Source organism: Bipolaris victoriae, assembly GCF_000527765.1.
Source record: "Bipolaris victoriae FI3 unplaced genomic scaffold scaffold_38, whole genome shotgun sequence".
Taxonomy (NCBI): Eukaryota; Fungi; Ascomycota; class Dothideomycetes; order Pleosporales; family Pleosporaceae; genus Bipolaris; species Bipolaris victoriae.
The window spans coordinates 85,950-101,951 of NW_014575354.1; the positions used below are offsets into that span (position 1 = coordinate 85,950).

Here is a 16,002-nt window from a genome sequence, read left to right on the forward strand (position 1 = left end):
CTCTACTAGGAATTAATCATAACATGTAGCTTACAACTGCAATTACACTCAGAGCTGCTACTAGAATAAAGTAAGTACTAAGATTAATCTACTTGTGTTTTAATTTCTTCCAAGAGATGGACATGACCATGTCTGTAAAATCCGAGCTTCATTCGCTCGTTGTACCTTGAAGCCACACAGATCACTGATGGTGCTCTTACCACTACCTATTCTTACAAAGATGAATGCAAGTGCTATTTTCCATGCCCATCAAGCTCCGCAATCCAACGCGTCTCTTCCTCAAAGCCGCATCGTTCCCCACTCTCTATCTTATCCAGTCAAGACGCCCTTTAGTGCCCCCCAGAAGTCTTGGCTTTTGGTGAATGTCTCGGCTTCTTCGTCGTGTTGCTTTATCTGCCCTGCTGAGAAAGTGTACGGGCATGCGGTGGTGTTGGTGTGGAAGTGGTTCCACTCGCTGGATGTTTGTCAGATCTTTCCAGGTTTCATGGAGTTGGGTGCCTTTTGCTTCTTCCCTGATCATGTATTCCGCTCGAACAGAGTTTTGGTCGGTAGCACCTCCAGGCGATACGATACGCCTTGTTGTAGTTGCCTTCGCCGATCTTTATGAAGGATGTACATCTGCCTGCACCAATGGCTTTGTAGGCCGCTTGCTGAAGACTGGGTATATTAAAACACCGATATCTGGCTTCTATTTGCTTACATTCATTCCATAGCCACCGTCTACCGGTATAGCAGAACAGGGGATTTGCCCCGGTTTGAGTATGGGGAGTTCTTGTACGGCTACCCTTCAAAGTATATAGGAAGCGAAGGTGGCCCCACTTTGCGATATTGAACTTGCTCTGACTTAGCAGCATGGCTGAATAAATGCAAGTCAAGGACGCTTCGTTAGATGATGAGACTCGAATTGCCAGTGCTTGGACGTGGCCGTTGATCTGAGAGTTTGATATTTCTACTCCAAGGAAGAATATTGCTCTACTAGCAACCCTTGAAGACGTTGAAGAAGGGTCCATCATCGGTGTTCTGAGGCTATTCCTACACTCACTACGCAGTACCTTGATGGTGCCCGGCCAGCCCGTATGATTGATGTGGAAGCTTTTCAACATCGGTCTCAGGATATTAAGCTAGTGGAAATGCATCAAGTTTGTACATATGTAGCCTTGAGCTACTGTTGGGGTCATGACTCGTCCTACGTGACAAAACAGGATACTCTACTATCACGGTTGACGCGCATATCCTACAATGACTTGCCAAGAACATTTCAACGTGCAGTCACAGCAACTCGAAATCTGGGGTATCGTTACTTATGGCTAGATGCTCTTTGTATCGTTCAAGATTCTGTGCAAGATTGGGAGCGAGAATCACAAAAGATGGGCGTCATATACAGTCAGGCTGTTGTCACGATTGCCGCGACCGAAAGTCAAGGTGTGCATGATGGTTTTTTCAACCGCCAAAGCAGCAGCGAGATTTCTCCATCCTTGAGGAAGATGGTGGTGAGAAATATTACGAGGCGTGAGGTGCCTACTGAGTTACTACTGTATGAGGACGCGCATGCTCCCATGTATCTTGCAGCTGATATGGCTGAAGGTGCATTAGTGCAAAGGGCATGGGCTTGCCAAGAGAGAATACTGTCTACTTGTGTTCTCCATTACAAGAATAACTAGATCTACTGGGAATGTCGACAGGCAGCCCGTATAGAGGAAGGAATTCTACTTTTCACGGATAACACTGATAATATTGCCACAGGTCCCAGCCTTGGTCGGGAGCTTGCTGCCTATGGTATCGGCGACTATGATCTGTTCGATCGAATCTCCAAATGGTATCACGAAATACCGTACATACACTACTCAACACGACAACTGACACATGCATCCGACCGGCTGCCCGCAATTTCAGGTCTTGCCAAACTTGTCCAAGGCAGCATGAATATGACGTACATTGCTGGTCTCTGGAAAGAGGGTCTCCAATACGGCTTGTGTTGGGGGGTGGTGAATATAGTGCCTCGTTCAACAGTCAATGGACCTCCCTCTTGGTCTTGGGCATCATATGAGACGCCATTGTTTTGGCCAATGTCTGTATACAGAAGATTTCCACCCGCACTTTTCGATCTGAACAATTTTCACGTTGAACTTGCTAGTAACGACGAGTTTGGACGTGTAAATAGAGGGTTCTTGAAGATTACCGGCCTGGTGAGTGTGGTGCAGATTGAATTTCTCCAGGGCTTAGCCCATCCGTTCGATCATTCGATTTTGGTGGACAAGACGGGTGACTGGAGTTCGAAGATCTCAGATTCCGATGGAGTTTATTTGGGTGCCGCATTGTTGGATAGGGATCCCGGCACGGACGTTGTGCATGCGTTGATACTTGCGAGAGCTGAAAAACAACAAGGACGCGATGATGAATGGAAAATGCTGTTGATCACCTGTGCTGGGGGTACTGGTGGCAGGTTTGAAAGAATCGGGATCGCACAGGTTTTTTGTAGAAGCATCGATGAAAAGCCTCTTTGGCTGCCAAAGTTCGAAAGACGAAGCATGACGCTTATTTAGACTTAGTGCCGCCTTATCTACCAATAACGCTTCACGAAATCGAACGTATGATTGCAAATGAGTGCACGATTAATGATAGAGTAAATATAGTTTATCCTAGCCGAGAGGAAGATCATAAAACCTGCAACCTTAGGACCAGGAGGCTATGGTCACGTGCATGGAATTTATTGTTCTTATCCAAGCCTTGTATAGATCCTCAAGTATCCATATCATTCCCAACCTGTCGATATTTTGTGTCTAACCTTGGTTTATTGTTCTAAGTCTGTGAGAGTGGGACTTTTGGATCTGGTTATTAAGAGGAGCTAGTATACTTCATTTGTGATCGTAGTCCGTCGCTGTCGTGCTAAGCACTGTCGTAGATTCTCGATTCTTACCTCTTCTTATGCAATACACTGTGTGGTTCATATAAAGGTCCATCGTGGCCTTGCGTTCTTAGTCATGTTTATTATGATTTCTTAACCAAACTCACATAATCCTTCAGTTAAACACCAGAGCTGTGACTTCCTACAGAACTTGGTTATTTCTATCTCATCTTCAGCCATGTCACAAGATTCTCCGTATTGTGACTGACTTGGCTTTTTTTATCTCTGTTTTCTATGTAGCGTAGCAGATCTATTGTCTCAGAAACGCATAGCAGGTCACACCCTACTCTACCGGAATCAGGTATTAAAAGAATTAACTTTACAGTCAAACTGAAAGGATTCAGATGAGCGTCAGGAGACCCTCGCTCGAACCAAAAAAAATTCGTTTAGTAATACTTGATATGTACACTTCTCAACGCGTATATGACTATTAGGCACAACGCTATTAGGTACGACAACCAAAATACGGTTACAATGAGACAGCAGTACAACAACCCATAGTTGAAACAAGGACACGCAGCGTAGTGCTCCGATGCCTATAAATTCGCCGTATTGTCCGTCCGTCTCCCTCGTCTGATCATCGCCGCGCCTCCATTTGAACTTGATCTCTCATCAACAATATGCCGGGCTTCGTTTCGGGGCTGTTATCGCTAGTATTCCTCTCTTTCGTATTTTTGTCATATGAACGATCGTATCTCATATCCTCTTCTTCTTTTTTCAAAACGCTCTTGGCACCATTCTCCACAAGCAGATCTACAACCTCGTTGTGGTGTGTAGCTTTAGCCGCAGTAAGTGCGTCGCCATAGACTTGACCCTGCGCATTGATCTCTGCGCCATTTTCAAGTAACATCTTTACAATCGCTTTGTGACCTCCATATGAAGCTGCTTGGAGTGCATAGTAGAAGTAATTACCCTTGAAGTTAGGGTCGGCGCCCGCGTCGAGCAGCGCCTTTACCACCGCTTTGTGGCCTCTTATTGAAGCCACATGGATTGCACTGCCGTACTCTCCACTCCGTGCATTAGGGTTGGCGCCCTTTTCGAGCAGCAGCTCCACTGTTCTATCGTGTCCCGCGCTTGCTGCAACATACAATAGATCTTGGTTGTGACTGTCCCTTTTCTCTAGTGCAGTTGTTCTTTCTCCTTCACGTTCTGGGAGCATCGTCTCTAACACTAGCGATAATCCCAATCGTGCGGCAAGATGTAATCCTGTGCTCTTCTGAGGATAGATCTGGCTGTATCTCCTATAATTAATCTTCCGAACTAGCAATGCCTGCGTAGCGCTTGAAACCAACTCGCTGTCTGAAAGACAGGAACAAGCTAGCCCACACACCTCGCCTTCAACTATTGCAGCATGCTTACCCCAGTACTTAGCGGCATAGTCCAGAAACTTGTTCTCTCTAAGTCTCGGCTCAAACGTTTTGTCAGATGAGCAGCCACCTGTTTTGAACACGTCGAATGATAGATAAGTAAGGCATGTTGAAGCAATATAGAACTGAGGATCTAGTTTCCATCTGCCTCCAATGCGCTCGAAGTACTCTTGGGTGGTATAGTGGACCAGTCGTATGATATCACTGCCTTCATCAATTGTGACCAACCCAGCGCAGAGAGATCGAAGTCGATCGATGGTCGGAAGGTAGTCTTCGTCTAGTTTTGTAATATTCGACCTGACTGAAACGGCATGTTGGAGTTCTGAAGTGAAAAGTGGCCTTCTGGCATGAACAATCCATGCCAAAATTTGTTTCGCCAGATCTCGACACTCTCTTCCCTGGCTTTCGATTCTTTCCATCGCCAGGTTGTAAATTCTTTCTAATCCCTCCATTCCATTACCAAGATTTTTGAGAGCCTCTTTGATATGTCCTTTTGTTGGCAGGATTATAAGTGAGTTTATGGATAGCTCTGCTAGTAGAAACCTGATTTTCCATGTTACTATGTTCAAGCGCCCTATTTTGCTCGTTGTATGACTTACATCCCATCAATTATTCCAACTAATTTCCTTTTAATCATGTCTCTAGTGGCATCATCTAGAATATCCGACGGTTGAAGCTTCATTCGTTCATTTAGATATACCTCTACGTCGTCATCTCTCGCACGAATCACTAGCGTTGTAGCCTGGCCAAACATCTTTGCAATCTCGCCGTTTATTCTAGAAGTTGCAAGTATATTGCCCTGAAGTTTGAAAACCGCGGATAGAAACCTTGTCAGGCAGCCGTTAGATGTCTGGCATTCATCTAGTGCATCGATGACGATGAATACTCTTGAGTATTTGGCTACAACAGAATGAAGAGTGTTGGATATTTCCTGGAGTGACGGCCGTGTTCGTTCGTTTTCATGGAGAGAATAGAGATCTTTGATGCTCTTCGGCAAGGAGGGCTGGCTCTCAGCAAACTGTCTCAGCAGACTTATCAGCAAATCGTCGACATTTTGCTCGTCTTGCCGCTGAAAGTTACAGTAGATGTACCCAATACCGACGTTTGGATTTTTAGAAAACCTTGTGGTGAGGTCGTGGATAACAATAGATGTGAGGATTGTCTTTCCCGCTCCGGGAATGCCAGAACAGAATAACGTCTGCCTCTCCGTCTTAAGCCAATCCTGGTATTCAGTGGAGTCTAAAATCCATTGACCAGTCCCGGTTTCTCGCCTTTTGAGAACATCACTTTGTCGAGAACCGTAGTCGGTCAGCGTGAGCCAATTCAGGACCTTGAGGTCTTCTTTTCTGTCTAACTTGGACCTCACAGTTTCAACATTGGCTTCGGTTCTAGAGACAGTGTCGAGAACTACAGTGTTATTAGAATTTCACTATAAAATGCATACAAGGTCTCGAGAATAACTAACCGTGGCTCAATATGTCCCTCACTGGACGCTCTCCGTCAACATCGCTTGGCTGTACATATTCAAGAAGTTCCTTCGCACATGCTGCAGCAACCGCTGCAGCATATTTCTGCCAATATTTGTTCTTTTGTGAGTCGGCATAATCGCAGATACCACGGATAACGATACAAGGGAAGTCATTCATCAGCCCTGCAGCCTCCATTTCAAAGCACAACACATTTCCTCCCAGGCTCTCATTGAGACTATCGCGAAACTTAGCATCCTTGACCACTTGATTACCGGATGCGATTAGGCCGTAATGCACGCGCATATCTCCAGGTTCCCTCTGAGTCCCACCAATCTTGTAATCTGCTATGATTCTCATCATTTTCGCCCAACTATCCATGGAAGCCAATGCCTCCCTCCCTAAGAAGTACCCAAGAATAGATAGCATCATCTCCCAGTATATTGATAATACAGTCATCCAAATACTCAGACCACGACGGTAATTGTCTTGTGTGAACAAAGGGTCCTTGAGGGAATCGGAGTTGGTATATTCTGACACCAGTCTTGGCCATTTCCTTCCCAAATCGTCCAGGTACTCACGTATTTTAGATCCCTGCATCTCATGAGTACTCTCCATGGTGGTCAATGCTGTTAGCAGTGCGCTTGGAGGTTTATTTAGCGCACCGGTTCGTTTGAAATGAGTATCCTTTTCCGCTTTACCCATATCCCACTGGACCACTCCAGGATACTGATCCACCGGTGTGCTAATCACGACGTCGCCGAGTCTGACCTTGGGTGGAATACCGCCACCGATGCCAACCATGAGGCCGACCTTGATAGATGGAAAAGTGCTTATCATCCAGGCCGCGACGGTCGCTGCCGAAATAGTGCCGTACATGCCTCTCGGCAAGCAGGCTATCACGACGTTATGCTCTTTGATTGACCCAAGAGTGTATGTGTTCGGGTCGTTTGGTGGCTTGGAAAGAGTCGGATGCATTTGGTCTAGCATAGCCTTCGCTGCGGTCTGCTCCTTGGGTAGCGCGCAGATCCATCCCACAGTGTAGTCGTTATGAGTCCTGGGTTTGGTAGGCGTCGATATACCCATTGCTAGAGGGTTGTATTAGGTCTTTGAGAAGATCAATGGGGACTTAGATCCCAATCGGTTGCGGTCGATATGCGTGGAGACTCGACAGCTACCAATTCGATCAAAAGAACACTGGGCGCGCAGCGTCTTCGAAAGGTAAAGGGAATTGTATGGGAATGTGGTTGTTTTGGAGATCGTAGAGAAACTTGATGAACAGGATGAATGTCGAGGACTCAGCTTCGAGGCCAGGACGTTAAGGATTGTTAGGCATCAGGCTGCTCAGCCCCAGCTCAGCCCAGCTCAGCCGCATCCACAATGGACATTTCAAACTGCGTTCAAAGCCCTGATTGTACCTATGAAATGAATGGAGGAAATTCAAAGCCTAAAGTTAGGTGCATCCATGTTGCGCACCCCATATCGATCAAGAAAAAGGTAGAGGGTAATGCATCTTATGTACGGAACTCATCCTCAAAGTACAAGAATAATAGGTACCAATCGCCGGTACCCAGCGCTGTGTTTCTCGAAGCCTTTATATAGCAGGTGTTAGCCATCGATACGCAGGACCATCGGAGTGCAGCATGCGCCTCGTAGTTGCCTATACATGCATGCTCCCGTCTTCCTCATGACCGTATTGTTAAGATTGTGTCTTGAGTGGAAGTAAATACAGACTTTTTGTATCAAGATTGCTACTGTTGCTTTTCACAGATAGAACGACAGAGTGCGCTGGACGGTAACCAGATAATTCTTGGATTTCACTGGTACTCAAAACTTGAATTAACATATTAGGCTATAAGTAGTGGTTTCATTCCTATACTCTGTACCAATGCTCTAGACGACATGTCCACTTGCTTAATGCTACTAAGTAGTACTAATTATATTACTAAGTAACTTCTATGTTGATGAACAGAGTGCTTAGCTGCTCAGTAACGCTAAGAGTTACTTACCATAGAGTAGGCTACGCGACTACGGCGCGGTAGGAAGCATTGAGGCGCGGCGAGGCGCATCCTCCAGCTCCATCAGGCTGATTACTGGTAAGCAGTAGTGTTGCGATACGAACAGCATCTGGTGTTACTACATAAGCCGATCAAGTACAACATTCCTGGAACGCTTTGACGCTATCATCAGCATATGTTCAACTGTATCATATCCGACGTCACTTATCTAGCACAAGCCCCAACACGTCAGTCACCCAATGCAGCCTAGCTCAGCCCTATCGGTGTCGGAGCTATACCATACCGAGTGCATGACATCACAATTCTAAGACTATGTCGCAATGCCCTTTCCATACGTTTGCACATGCACATGTGTGCATATTAGTATTGAGACAGCGCAGATCATGGCTTAGTAAATTGGCATGTGGTGTGGAAGCTGCCGGCAGCGTCATAAGTATATCTTGCCCTCTTTTCCTTCTCTTTATCCACTATTACTTGGTACCCCTCTCGACCTCCGCACCTAAGCTTTTGCTACCTGATCCTTTCAACTATTATTCATAGTTTACAACTAGACACGCTCAACATGACTGGCGCACACTCTGGTTCCGGCCTTGGCGATGCCATCCGCAAGGGTGTGAATATGGTTCATGTAAGTCTTGCATATCTTGAGCTGGGAAGGAATGCCGTGGGCTGGTAGCTGACAGGTTTCAGGGAACCGGCGAAGCCATCCGCGGCAATGCAATGTCCATGGTTGACGAAGCAAGCGGTGACCAGGCGAGCGCAGTCAAAAACCAAGAGATTGCCAACAAGGGAGTCGACGAATGGGACCGTGGCTACCGCGGTCATGCCACAAGTGCTGGTGTTGCTCCTACCAATACCACTTCCACGTCTACGAACTACGGTCCACACGACTCCAACATTGGCAATAAGCTGGACCCAAGATTTGATTCCGACACAGACCACAGGGGAACAGCAACCGGCTCTACCAATGCTGGCCCCCACTCGACCAATGTGGGCAACAAGCTTGACCCGCGCTTCGACTCTGACCAAGATCACCGAGCTGATCCTACTTCTACAATCGGTGGTACGGGATACGATGCACGCAGATAGATACAGTCTTATAACTTAATATCATTATACCCTTCACATCATGTCTCTCCCGTGTTTGATACTTGTGCTAAACGTTTTAGCTGACTTACACACATTTCTTCCTCTCCAGCAAACCGACGGCACTGGTGAGTCTCAGTGTGTGCACCAAGTTACACAATCCCCGTTGCGAACCATTTCAAATATTTCTATATGGTTCCGATCAATCCATAAACTGATCCTCTACAGACGATAAAGAAATCGTCTGGAACCCCTCAAATGGTCTCAGAGATACCTAGCATGTATCCCATAAACACCAGCACGGTCCCAACCCCCCACACGAGCATCGTGGCTCAATAGGCGCACTATCCGGACTGGAAGCAGCCAACAAACTCGATCCCATTTTCCCTGTCGGACCTGACGCCGAATCAATGAAGTATACAGATCACGCAAACATCCACCGTCTCCGCGGCTCGATAAGTGGTGCCTCTGGCCTCCAGGCTGCACAGAAACTTGATCCCCCTATTTTCGAGCCTGCGCATGCCTCTGATGAAGTGTTGGCTCGTGGACCAAGTCATAACCAACCTGAACCGCCATACTACCATCCAAAGCCTACGTACAAGAGCAATTTTGCCAAGTCGCTCGATCGGGGTGTCGGTGTTGAACGACTTCAGCAGCCAGATAGCGCAACTAAGGGGTCGAGAGCAAATCCTATTGAACACATTGCTGGGTCTGGTACAACAAAAGGCGAGACAGGATCAGTGCCGGGTACTCAAAAGAGCGAACCTCGCTAGGCAAGCTCTGCTTAATCAGGAATGAGATGGCGGACCGATAACTCTCTTGACAAGGATCCGGCATCACTACAAATCCTGAAACAGGAACAGGGTCTGTGTATTGTCTTGTTCTGCCTGGACACGTCTCCTGGGGTAGAGTGCCAAAACGTCTTAGTGCCAATTCGTGTCACATGTCTCAAGCCTTCGGTTCATTAGGTACTGCTACCATCTGACATAGCTCTTGACTTTGTTATCCCCTGTTAGGTAGAGAATTCTCTTTGTTACTTGTGACATCTTGCCTGCACTATCACATCTTTGTTAAGAATCTCAAGTACACAATCTATTGTATAGATGGCTGTCTAATAGAAGTCTTCTAGGTTGGCCTTGTTATACCAACATATGTAGCCCTAGCCCTAACCCTTCCTACTCACCATTGCCCTTGCAGGATCCACCTGAATTGAACACGGCGTTGAGTTCTTTACAGATTGATTTGAGTTTCACTTTCTCCACAGTGTTTACTACACAACACGTTCCAACGTCAGTCTAAAATCAATGCGTTAGTTCAATGTAGATGGAAGATTTAATAGCATGTAAGTCATATAATGGGAAGATCATAAATAGAGTGAAAGCATTTTCGTTCAACCTCGGCAAAGTCTGCCCATTCGCACCACACTTTCTTGCCTGCGAGTACGGGGGCAACTCCCAAAAGGATGGTGGAGACGATAGTAGTGAGTTTTATATTTAGCTTGTTAAGGAAGAGATATATAACGCAGGTATTGTTGTTGCTACAGATTTGGACTAAGTGTGAATAGAGTGATTGTGTACATAAACTCTAGTAGTCTAGGAGTGCTACTCAGACTGTTATATGTTGGTCTTTTATATACCATGATGCGACTATTTAGTGGATGTATTACGAGTGAAGAGAGAGAAGAAAAGATAGTGGCGAAGTACAGAGTATCTAATCGTGATCGCACGAGCTTAAGTAACGACCATGAAACACAACGCGTAGCTTATCTGGCTTGTGGTCTACCTTTTTGACATATTGGTGGCGTAAATAGTCGTGTGGTTGGCTCGGCGAGCCCGTCCGATGCAGTAAGATCAGCACTAGACCTATCTGTAGCAGAAGATTCGAGCCAATAAATCTTACACATGCTCCTCTGCGTTTATACTTTGTTGTCGGTAGACTATCCCGTACCCTCTCTGTTGTTCTACGATGGTCTAGAGCGTCGGCAGTGGCTCGGCTACGGGGATTCTAGGATATCTCTATGCCTTCACGAAACGGGACGGCGTTGACAACTATTCAAGTTTTTTTGTTTTATATATATATAGAAAATTGAGACTGGCAGCGAGAGTGTGTACATATATCCTATAGCTTCTGTAGGCCTCTCTGGCCTATTGGCAACACAGTTTGTAGGTGAAAGTGAAGCATCACGCGATGTGCTGATCTGAGAATGCGAACTCGAATTTACAGCAACGGCAGCAGATCCACCCCACACTCAGGAATGTCTCTTGGTGGAACGAACAGAAGTAAGCCGAATGCGAGTAGTCTCTATTCTCCACCACTAGCAACCCGCTACGCCTTTGGATACATAATTTAGGACAAAACTCTACTTACTCAGGTTACAGATTCCCCATTATTTATAATTCTTATATTATATGCATGAACCTCTACAGGGTATCTATTTCTGTCATAGTTTAACGACCAGTTGATGAAAGTATGGGCTTTCCTTTTCATCTTGTCTATATATTGGCTCTGCATGAAAAGAGAGTCCTTCTCTGCCACTTTACCGATACCAACTCCTTCTGCAACCAATAAAACAAGAACAATCATACCATCTTCACATCTCACAAACCTACTTCTTTAATCCAAAGCCAAGTCAATTCCTCAGAACGTCGCATTCAATCTTATAGAAAAAAAAAAGAAAAAGCCGACAACCTAAACAAATCAGAATGCATATAATTCCATTTGCCCTCCTTTTCAGTTTCGCAGCCGGCAGATTCATACTACGATCCGACTCAGAGCTTGCTCAATTGGCCGCCAGTCGCACCTGCAGAGACGACAACGATTGTTTCGCTAATTGCGAAAGCAAGGAGAATTGCTACTCTGCTTGCTGCGACAGGCAAACGGCAACGTGTTGCCTTTATGGTTGCAATCCGTGCCATAGGTGTTGCAAGGGTACTCATTTTGCAGATCCGTGCAATACTTGTAATTAATAGGCGATGGTTATGGGGGGAGGCTTGGAGTTGAGGTTAAAAGAAGACTTACTCTGTGATACGACGTAGCTAGTGTCGGATATAAAAATAGTCAACGGCGTTTTCTTTTGGATCTGCAACTCGACATGTGTTCATGGCTCATCCTTACTAAGTCGCAATTAAGCCGGAGCGGTATATTTGTTGAGAAAAAATCACTTGAATTTTCTCTTAATTTCCGTAGGTTCTCGGGCCAAGCAAATCACTCAATCGAACGTAGTTTTTTTCTTCAAGCATTCTGAGCACTGAAGAGCGAAAATGACGAATGGCAGTATTAGTTGATAATATTATACCGAAAAAAATCTCTATCTTCTATACAACTATGTACGCCAACTGTCTCTCCCCTAAAAAAACAGTGCGATCCATATGAATTGGAAGAGAGAAAAGAAATGAAGGAGGAAGAATAAGGGGGAACACACACACAGAGAGAGAGAGAAAGAGGGAAAAAACCTCAAGTCGGTCTCGCCGGCCCCGCAAAGCTTTCCCTTCTCCCCCAGTTCCTAGGCTGTCTCTTCAAAAATGCACCCACGGCACCGAGATACCCCTCATGCCTCAGGAAATATGCTTGTCGGGTGTCCTTGGACCAGAAGCGAATGGCGTATGACAGTGTGTTCATAGTTTGTGAGTGACCGCCGATGAAAGAGCCGCCAAAGTAAATACGCGGTAAGCCATGTTTTTCGGCGTGTAGATGAGCGATCTGGCCAATGTTGTTTGAGACAGCATACAAGAGGGATCGCGCCATGTCTTCTGGGCGGAAGGAACCAGGGGTGTGAGGGAGCTCTGAAGAGCCCTGGACGTGTTCTGCTTCTTCTCTGCGCTTGAGGTCCCCGTTGCAGCCGTCTTCGGCTTCGCGCTCGGCTGCACGCTTCATCTTGTAGACTTTGCCGAAGGAGGAGGCAATGTGTGTGCTTTTAAGGCCGATCTTGTTATAGGCTTGGCCGTAGATGTCGCCGACGAGGAGGTCGACGCTGGAGTTGTCGCCGTTTTCGGCGAGTCGGAGCATGTCGTCGAAGCTGCGGGCGCCGGTGAGGAGAGATAAGAGGCCCCAGAGTGTGCCGCCGCCTAGTGATGTTCCGCCTATGCGCTCGAATTGTCGCGGGCCTGAGACTTTGATCATGGAGACACCGGAGCCGATGTTTACAAGGAGGTAGGGGTAGATGTTCGGTGGGTCTGGAGGGTGTGGGACGAATTGCATAGGGCTGTCTTCGCTGTAGGTGAAGACCTCATCGGGAATCTCGTTGATGAAGAAATCGAGGCCTGGATAGCGCCATTGTCAGCAGTGTTCTGTCGCAAGATATAGACAGCGGCAATAATCATACCTATGATCAAGCACTCCATTTCGTCTTCTCGTATGACCTCTACATCTAGCGCCTGTGTGATCTTGTCATGGTACTTGAATGCGCCTCCTCCGGTGGCCATGATGCATAGGTCCTGCGACTTGGAATCATTGTGCTGCTTCTGATCGTCTTTGAGCTTGCGCATAAATTCTATACATGCGTCGATGCGATCCGTCTCGAACTTGAAAAAGTTCAGTCGTCCGCCCGCCGCATCGTCGCCTGGTTCGCGCGAAAAATATACGAGTTTGGCAAGGGAGCCTCCAATCTACCAAGTCGCATTAGCATGCTGCTGCTTATACTTTTTGCCAGGGGGTCGGCGCGGGAAGAACGCGACAGTGCATGGTCGCGTGCCGGGCGCAACAACAAGCAAAGAATCGCGCAGGAGCACTCACATCAACAGCTACATGGCTCACAACCGCCGTGTGGTTGGGAAGTCTAATGTCGTGGGGATCGTGCTCGTAGTCTTCGCTTTTCGGCGTATCCGGCTGCTCCTCGTCGACTATGAAAGCGCCCTGAACATTGATGCGCACGCTACCCGGATGCTGGATGGTGTCCTGAATGTCGCTTTGGGCAGTAGTTCGCCTGGGACGTCCGAAGTCTGGGGTTGATGTGATCTCTATGGCTTGCGCACGCGATGCCTTGGGGCCGGTTTCACCCGTCGTCGCGGGGTCCAGTGCAGGCGACATGGCGACGGATGCTCTGGGTCTTGGCAGCGACTTTACTTTCTTGCAGCGACGGCGGCGCACGCTCGGAATTCGTCGGCTGGCGATGAAGTCGTGATGGGGGGATGATTGTGCGAAGACAGATGTCGGCATTGAGGTCGCTGCAGATAGCGATAGGCGCTCCATTTGTCCGCTTTGCAACGGGGCTTTATTCCCTGGGCAAGACGTGATCTGAAGTTCTGCGCAGAATAGAGCCCAAGAGGTTCAACAAAGTTCCGGCGCCTCAACTCAACTGCCAGAGCGAGCACAGCGCCGGGCGGGGGTCATATATCCTCTCCATGATTCCCTCCGGTGAAACGGACCTTACTTAGTGAGTCGAATTTGCGCGCTCACATTGCCGAGTCGGGGGATTGCTAAGCTCGGTAACTTCAGAAGCAGAGATGAGTAACATCCGAGGGACCGAATGGGGGGTTGTGGAGGTGGTGCAACAACGACCATACTCTCACTTCCCGTCACCCGTGAGTGATGGGCCTTGGAGTGCAGTATCAAAGTAGATGGCAGGTGTTTGCTGGGGACGCCTAAACATTCATGGGTGCGCATAGCCACGTGCCGCAGACACGCTTACTTGCACCCAGCTGTAACTTCAAATACGTCACCATCGGGTTTGCAGGTGCTATTCGAGAGTCTTCCCAATGAGAGACTCACCGTCCTTACCGCCTGCGAGGCACAGTGTGCTCCTGCAGACAATCGCGTACCACTATAGGTGCCGATGACGTCGTGCACCCGTACCCCGAAACTCTCGAGCCTCATAATCTCGACCAACTTCGGTCGAACACAATTGTCAACCAATTCACTTTGCATCGTACTCAGAATCTACTCCTCGTCATCTCTACTATTTACCAGGGGCTTCAGCAACAGCAACAGCACCATGTCGTGGATGGACTCTTGGTCCCGCCCGAGCAAACATGCCGTCACTCCACCACCCCTATACCTTACCGTCGGCGACTCAGTCCCATATTGCCACAGCTGCGGTCGAGTCATCGGCGACCGACGTAAAACACAAAAGGCCGCAGAAGTAAAGTACTGCTCAGCAAGATGTCGCAACAGCAAACCCGGCCCGATTGACCGCAAAATCGAAGCCACCTTCGCAGCCCTGCTAAACGGCGCAAGCGTAGAGTCGTTGAAGGAAGATGCCGGGGCCGAGCCTGCCAGTGATGGCGTGAAGATGGATCGGAATGAAGAAGACCATGAGTATGGAAAAGGCCGCAAAGGCGAAAAGAAGCACAAGAAGAAGCCCTCCAAGACGACAAAGGGCGATCACAGAATCATCGTCGAATGCAACACTGTAGAAGAAATCGTCTTCCAGCGCGAAAAAGACCCCGAGAAAGTGTACGGGCGCCGTAAAAACCGCAAAGCGCGCTTTGTAGTCGAGAAACCAGAGGACTGGCGAAGCGTAGATATGATCGATCACCCTGCACCAGGAACTGCTTCCAGCGGCACAGAAGCTTCAACACAACCTCCGCCCCCAGATCTCACCAGCGACGAAGACACCATTTCAGACTCAGAGGGCGAGGCCGAAGGCGGAATCGTCTTGGAGAATTCCTCGCCGCCAGGAACCACCTCGCATGCTCTCCCCGACACAATAGAATATGGCTACGGATCCGGCAAGATCCGGCCGCCTCAAGCCCAAAACGACGTTAATGGCTCAGTCGGCGGCGAAAAAGGCTGGGCCGAGCGCATTGAAGAGACGGACGAGATGAAACTGAAGCGCCGCGAAGGCCAGCGGAAAGCGGATGAAAAGGAAATGGTGCGCAAAGCTGCGAGACGCGGATGTGCCTTTGGCTTTACGGTTCCCGACGAGCCTGAGAAGAGAAAGTGCGAGGCCGTCATGAAGGGTGCTGTTGTCGAAGCGAGCTTTGCAAAGGGTGAATGGGGTGTTAGATGGCGAGAACGTATATAAGAAACATCAACTAAGCGCATCACATGGAAAACCTTGTACTTTATGGTGGAGAAAGAAAAGGTATGGCTCTAGATAGAGCCAAAATAAAACGTGCGATTTTATACGCCAAACGAGCCGTGGGTATCAAGAGTATCGGCAACTATTGAAGAAAAGAACGAGGGACTAAACAAGAAGGCGTTTACGATCCCCTCCCATGCCG

At 47.8% G+C, this 16,002-nt stretch overlaps 5 protein-coding genes across 5 annotated transcripts; 3 read left to right on the forward strand and 2 right to left on the reverse strand.

Moving 5' to 3' along the window:
- Nucleotides 1-1,367: 1,367 nt before the first annotated feature.
- Nucleotides 1,368-2,543, forward strand: COCVIDRAFT_15616 (hypothetical protein; the record flags this gene model as incomplete). Its single annotated transcript, XM_014701539.1, has 2 exons — nucleotides 1,368-1,422; nucleotides 1,744-2,543. The coding sequence occupies 2 exons, from the start codon at nucleotides 1,368-1,370 to the stop codon at nucleotides 2,541-2,543; spliced, it is 855 nt and encodes a 284-aa protein (XP_014557025.1).
- A 939-nt stretch (nucleotides 2,544-3,482) lies between these two features.
- COCVIDRAFT_37390 (hypothetical protein) lies at nucleotides 3,483-6,824 on the reverse strand (the record flags this gene model as incomplete). Its single annotated transcript, XM_014701592.1, has 4 exons — nucleotides 3,483-3,787; nucleotides 3,917-4,815; nucleotides 4,872-5,679; nucleotides 5,738-6,824. The coding sequence occupies 4 exons, from the start codon at nucleotides 6,822-6,824 to the stop codon at nucleotides 3,483-3,485; spliced, it is 3,099 nt and encodes a 1,032-aa protein (XP_014557078.1).
- Nucleotides 6,825-8,318: 1,494 nt separating this feature from the next.
- On the forward strand, nucleotides 8,319-9,615 carry COCVIDRAFT_15618 (hypothetical protein; the record flags this gene model as incomplete). Its single annotated transcript, XM_014701540.1, has 4 exons — nucleotides 8,319-8,384; nucleotides 8,447-8,819; nucleotides 8,926-8,970; nucleotides 9,182-9,615. The coding sequence occupies 4 exons, from the start codon at nucleotides 8,319-8,321 to the stop codon at nucleotides 9,613-9,615; spliced, it is 918 nt and encodes a 305-aa protein (XP_014557026.1).
- Nucleotides 9,616-12,295: 2,680 nt separating this feature from the next.
- COCVIDRAFT_26251 (hypothetical protein) lies at nucleotides 12,296-13,867 on the reverse strand (the record flags this gene model as incomplete). The annotated part of the gene is made up of 3 exons (XM_014701557.1): nucleotides 12,296-13,101; nucleotides 13,164-13,446; nucleotides 13,574-13,867. The coding sequence occupies 3 exons, from the start codon at nucleotides 13,865-13,867 to the stop codon at nucleotides 12,296-12,298; spliced, it is 1,383 nt and encodes a 460-aa protein (XP_014557043.1).
- A 904-nt stretch (nucleotides 13,868-14,771) lies between these two features.
- Nucleotides 14,772-15,803, forward strand: COCVIDRAFT_98135 (hypothetical protein; the record flags this gene model as incomplete). The annotated part of the gene is made up of 1 exon (XM_014701593.1): nucleotides 14,772-15,803. The coding sequence occupies one exon, from the start codon at nucleotides 14,772-14,774 to the stop codon at nucleotides 15,801-15,803; it is 1,032 nt and encodes a 343-aa protein (XP_014557079.1).
- Nucleotides 15,804-16,002: the final 199 nt, after the last annotated feature.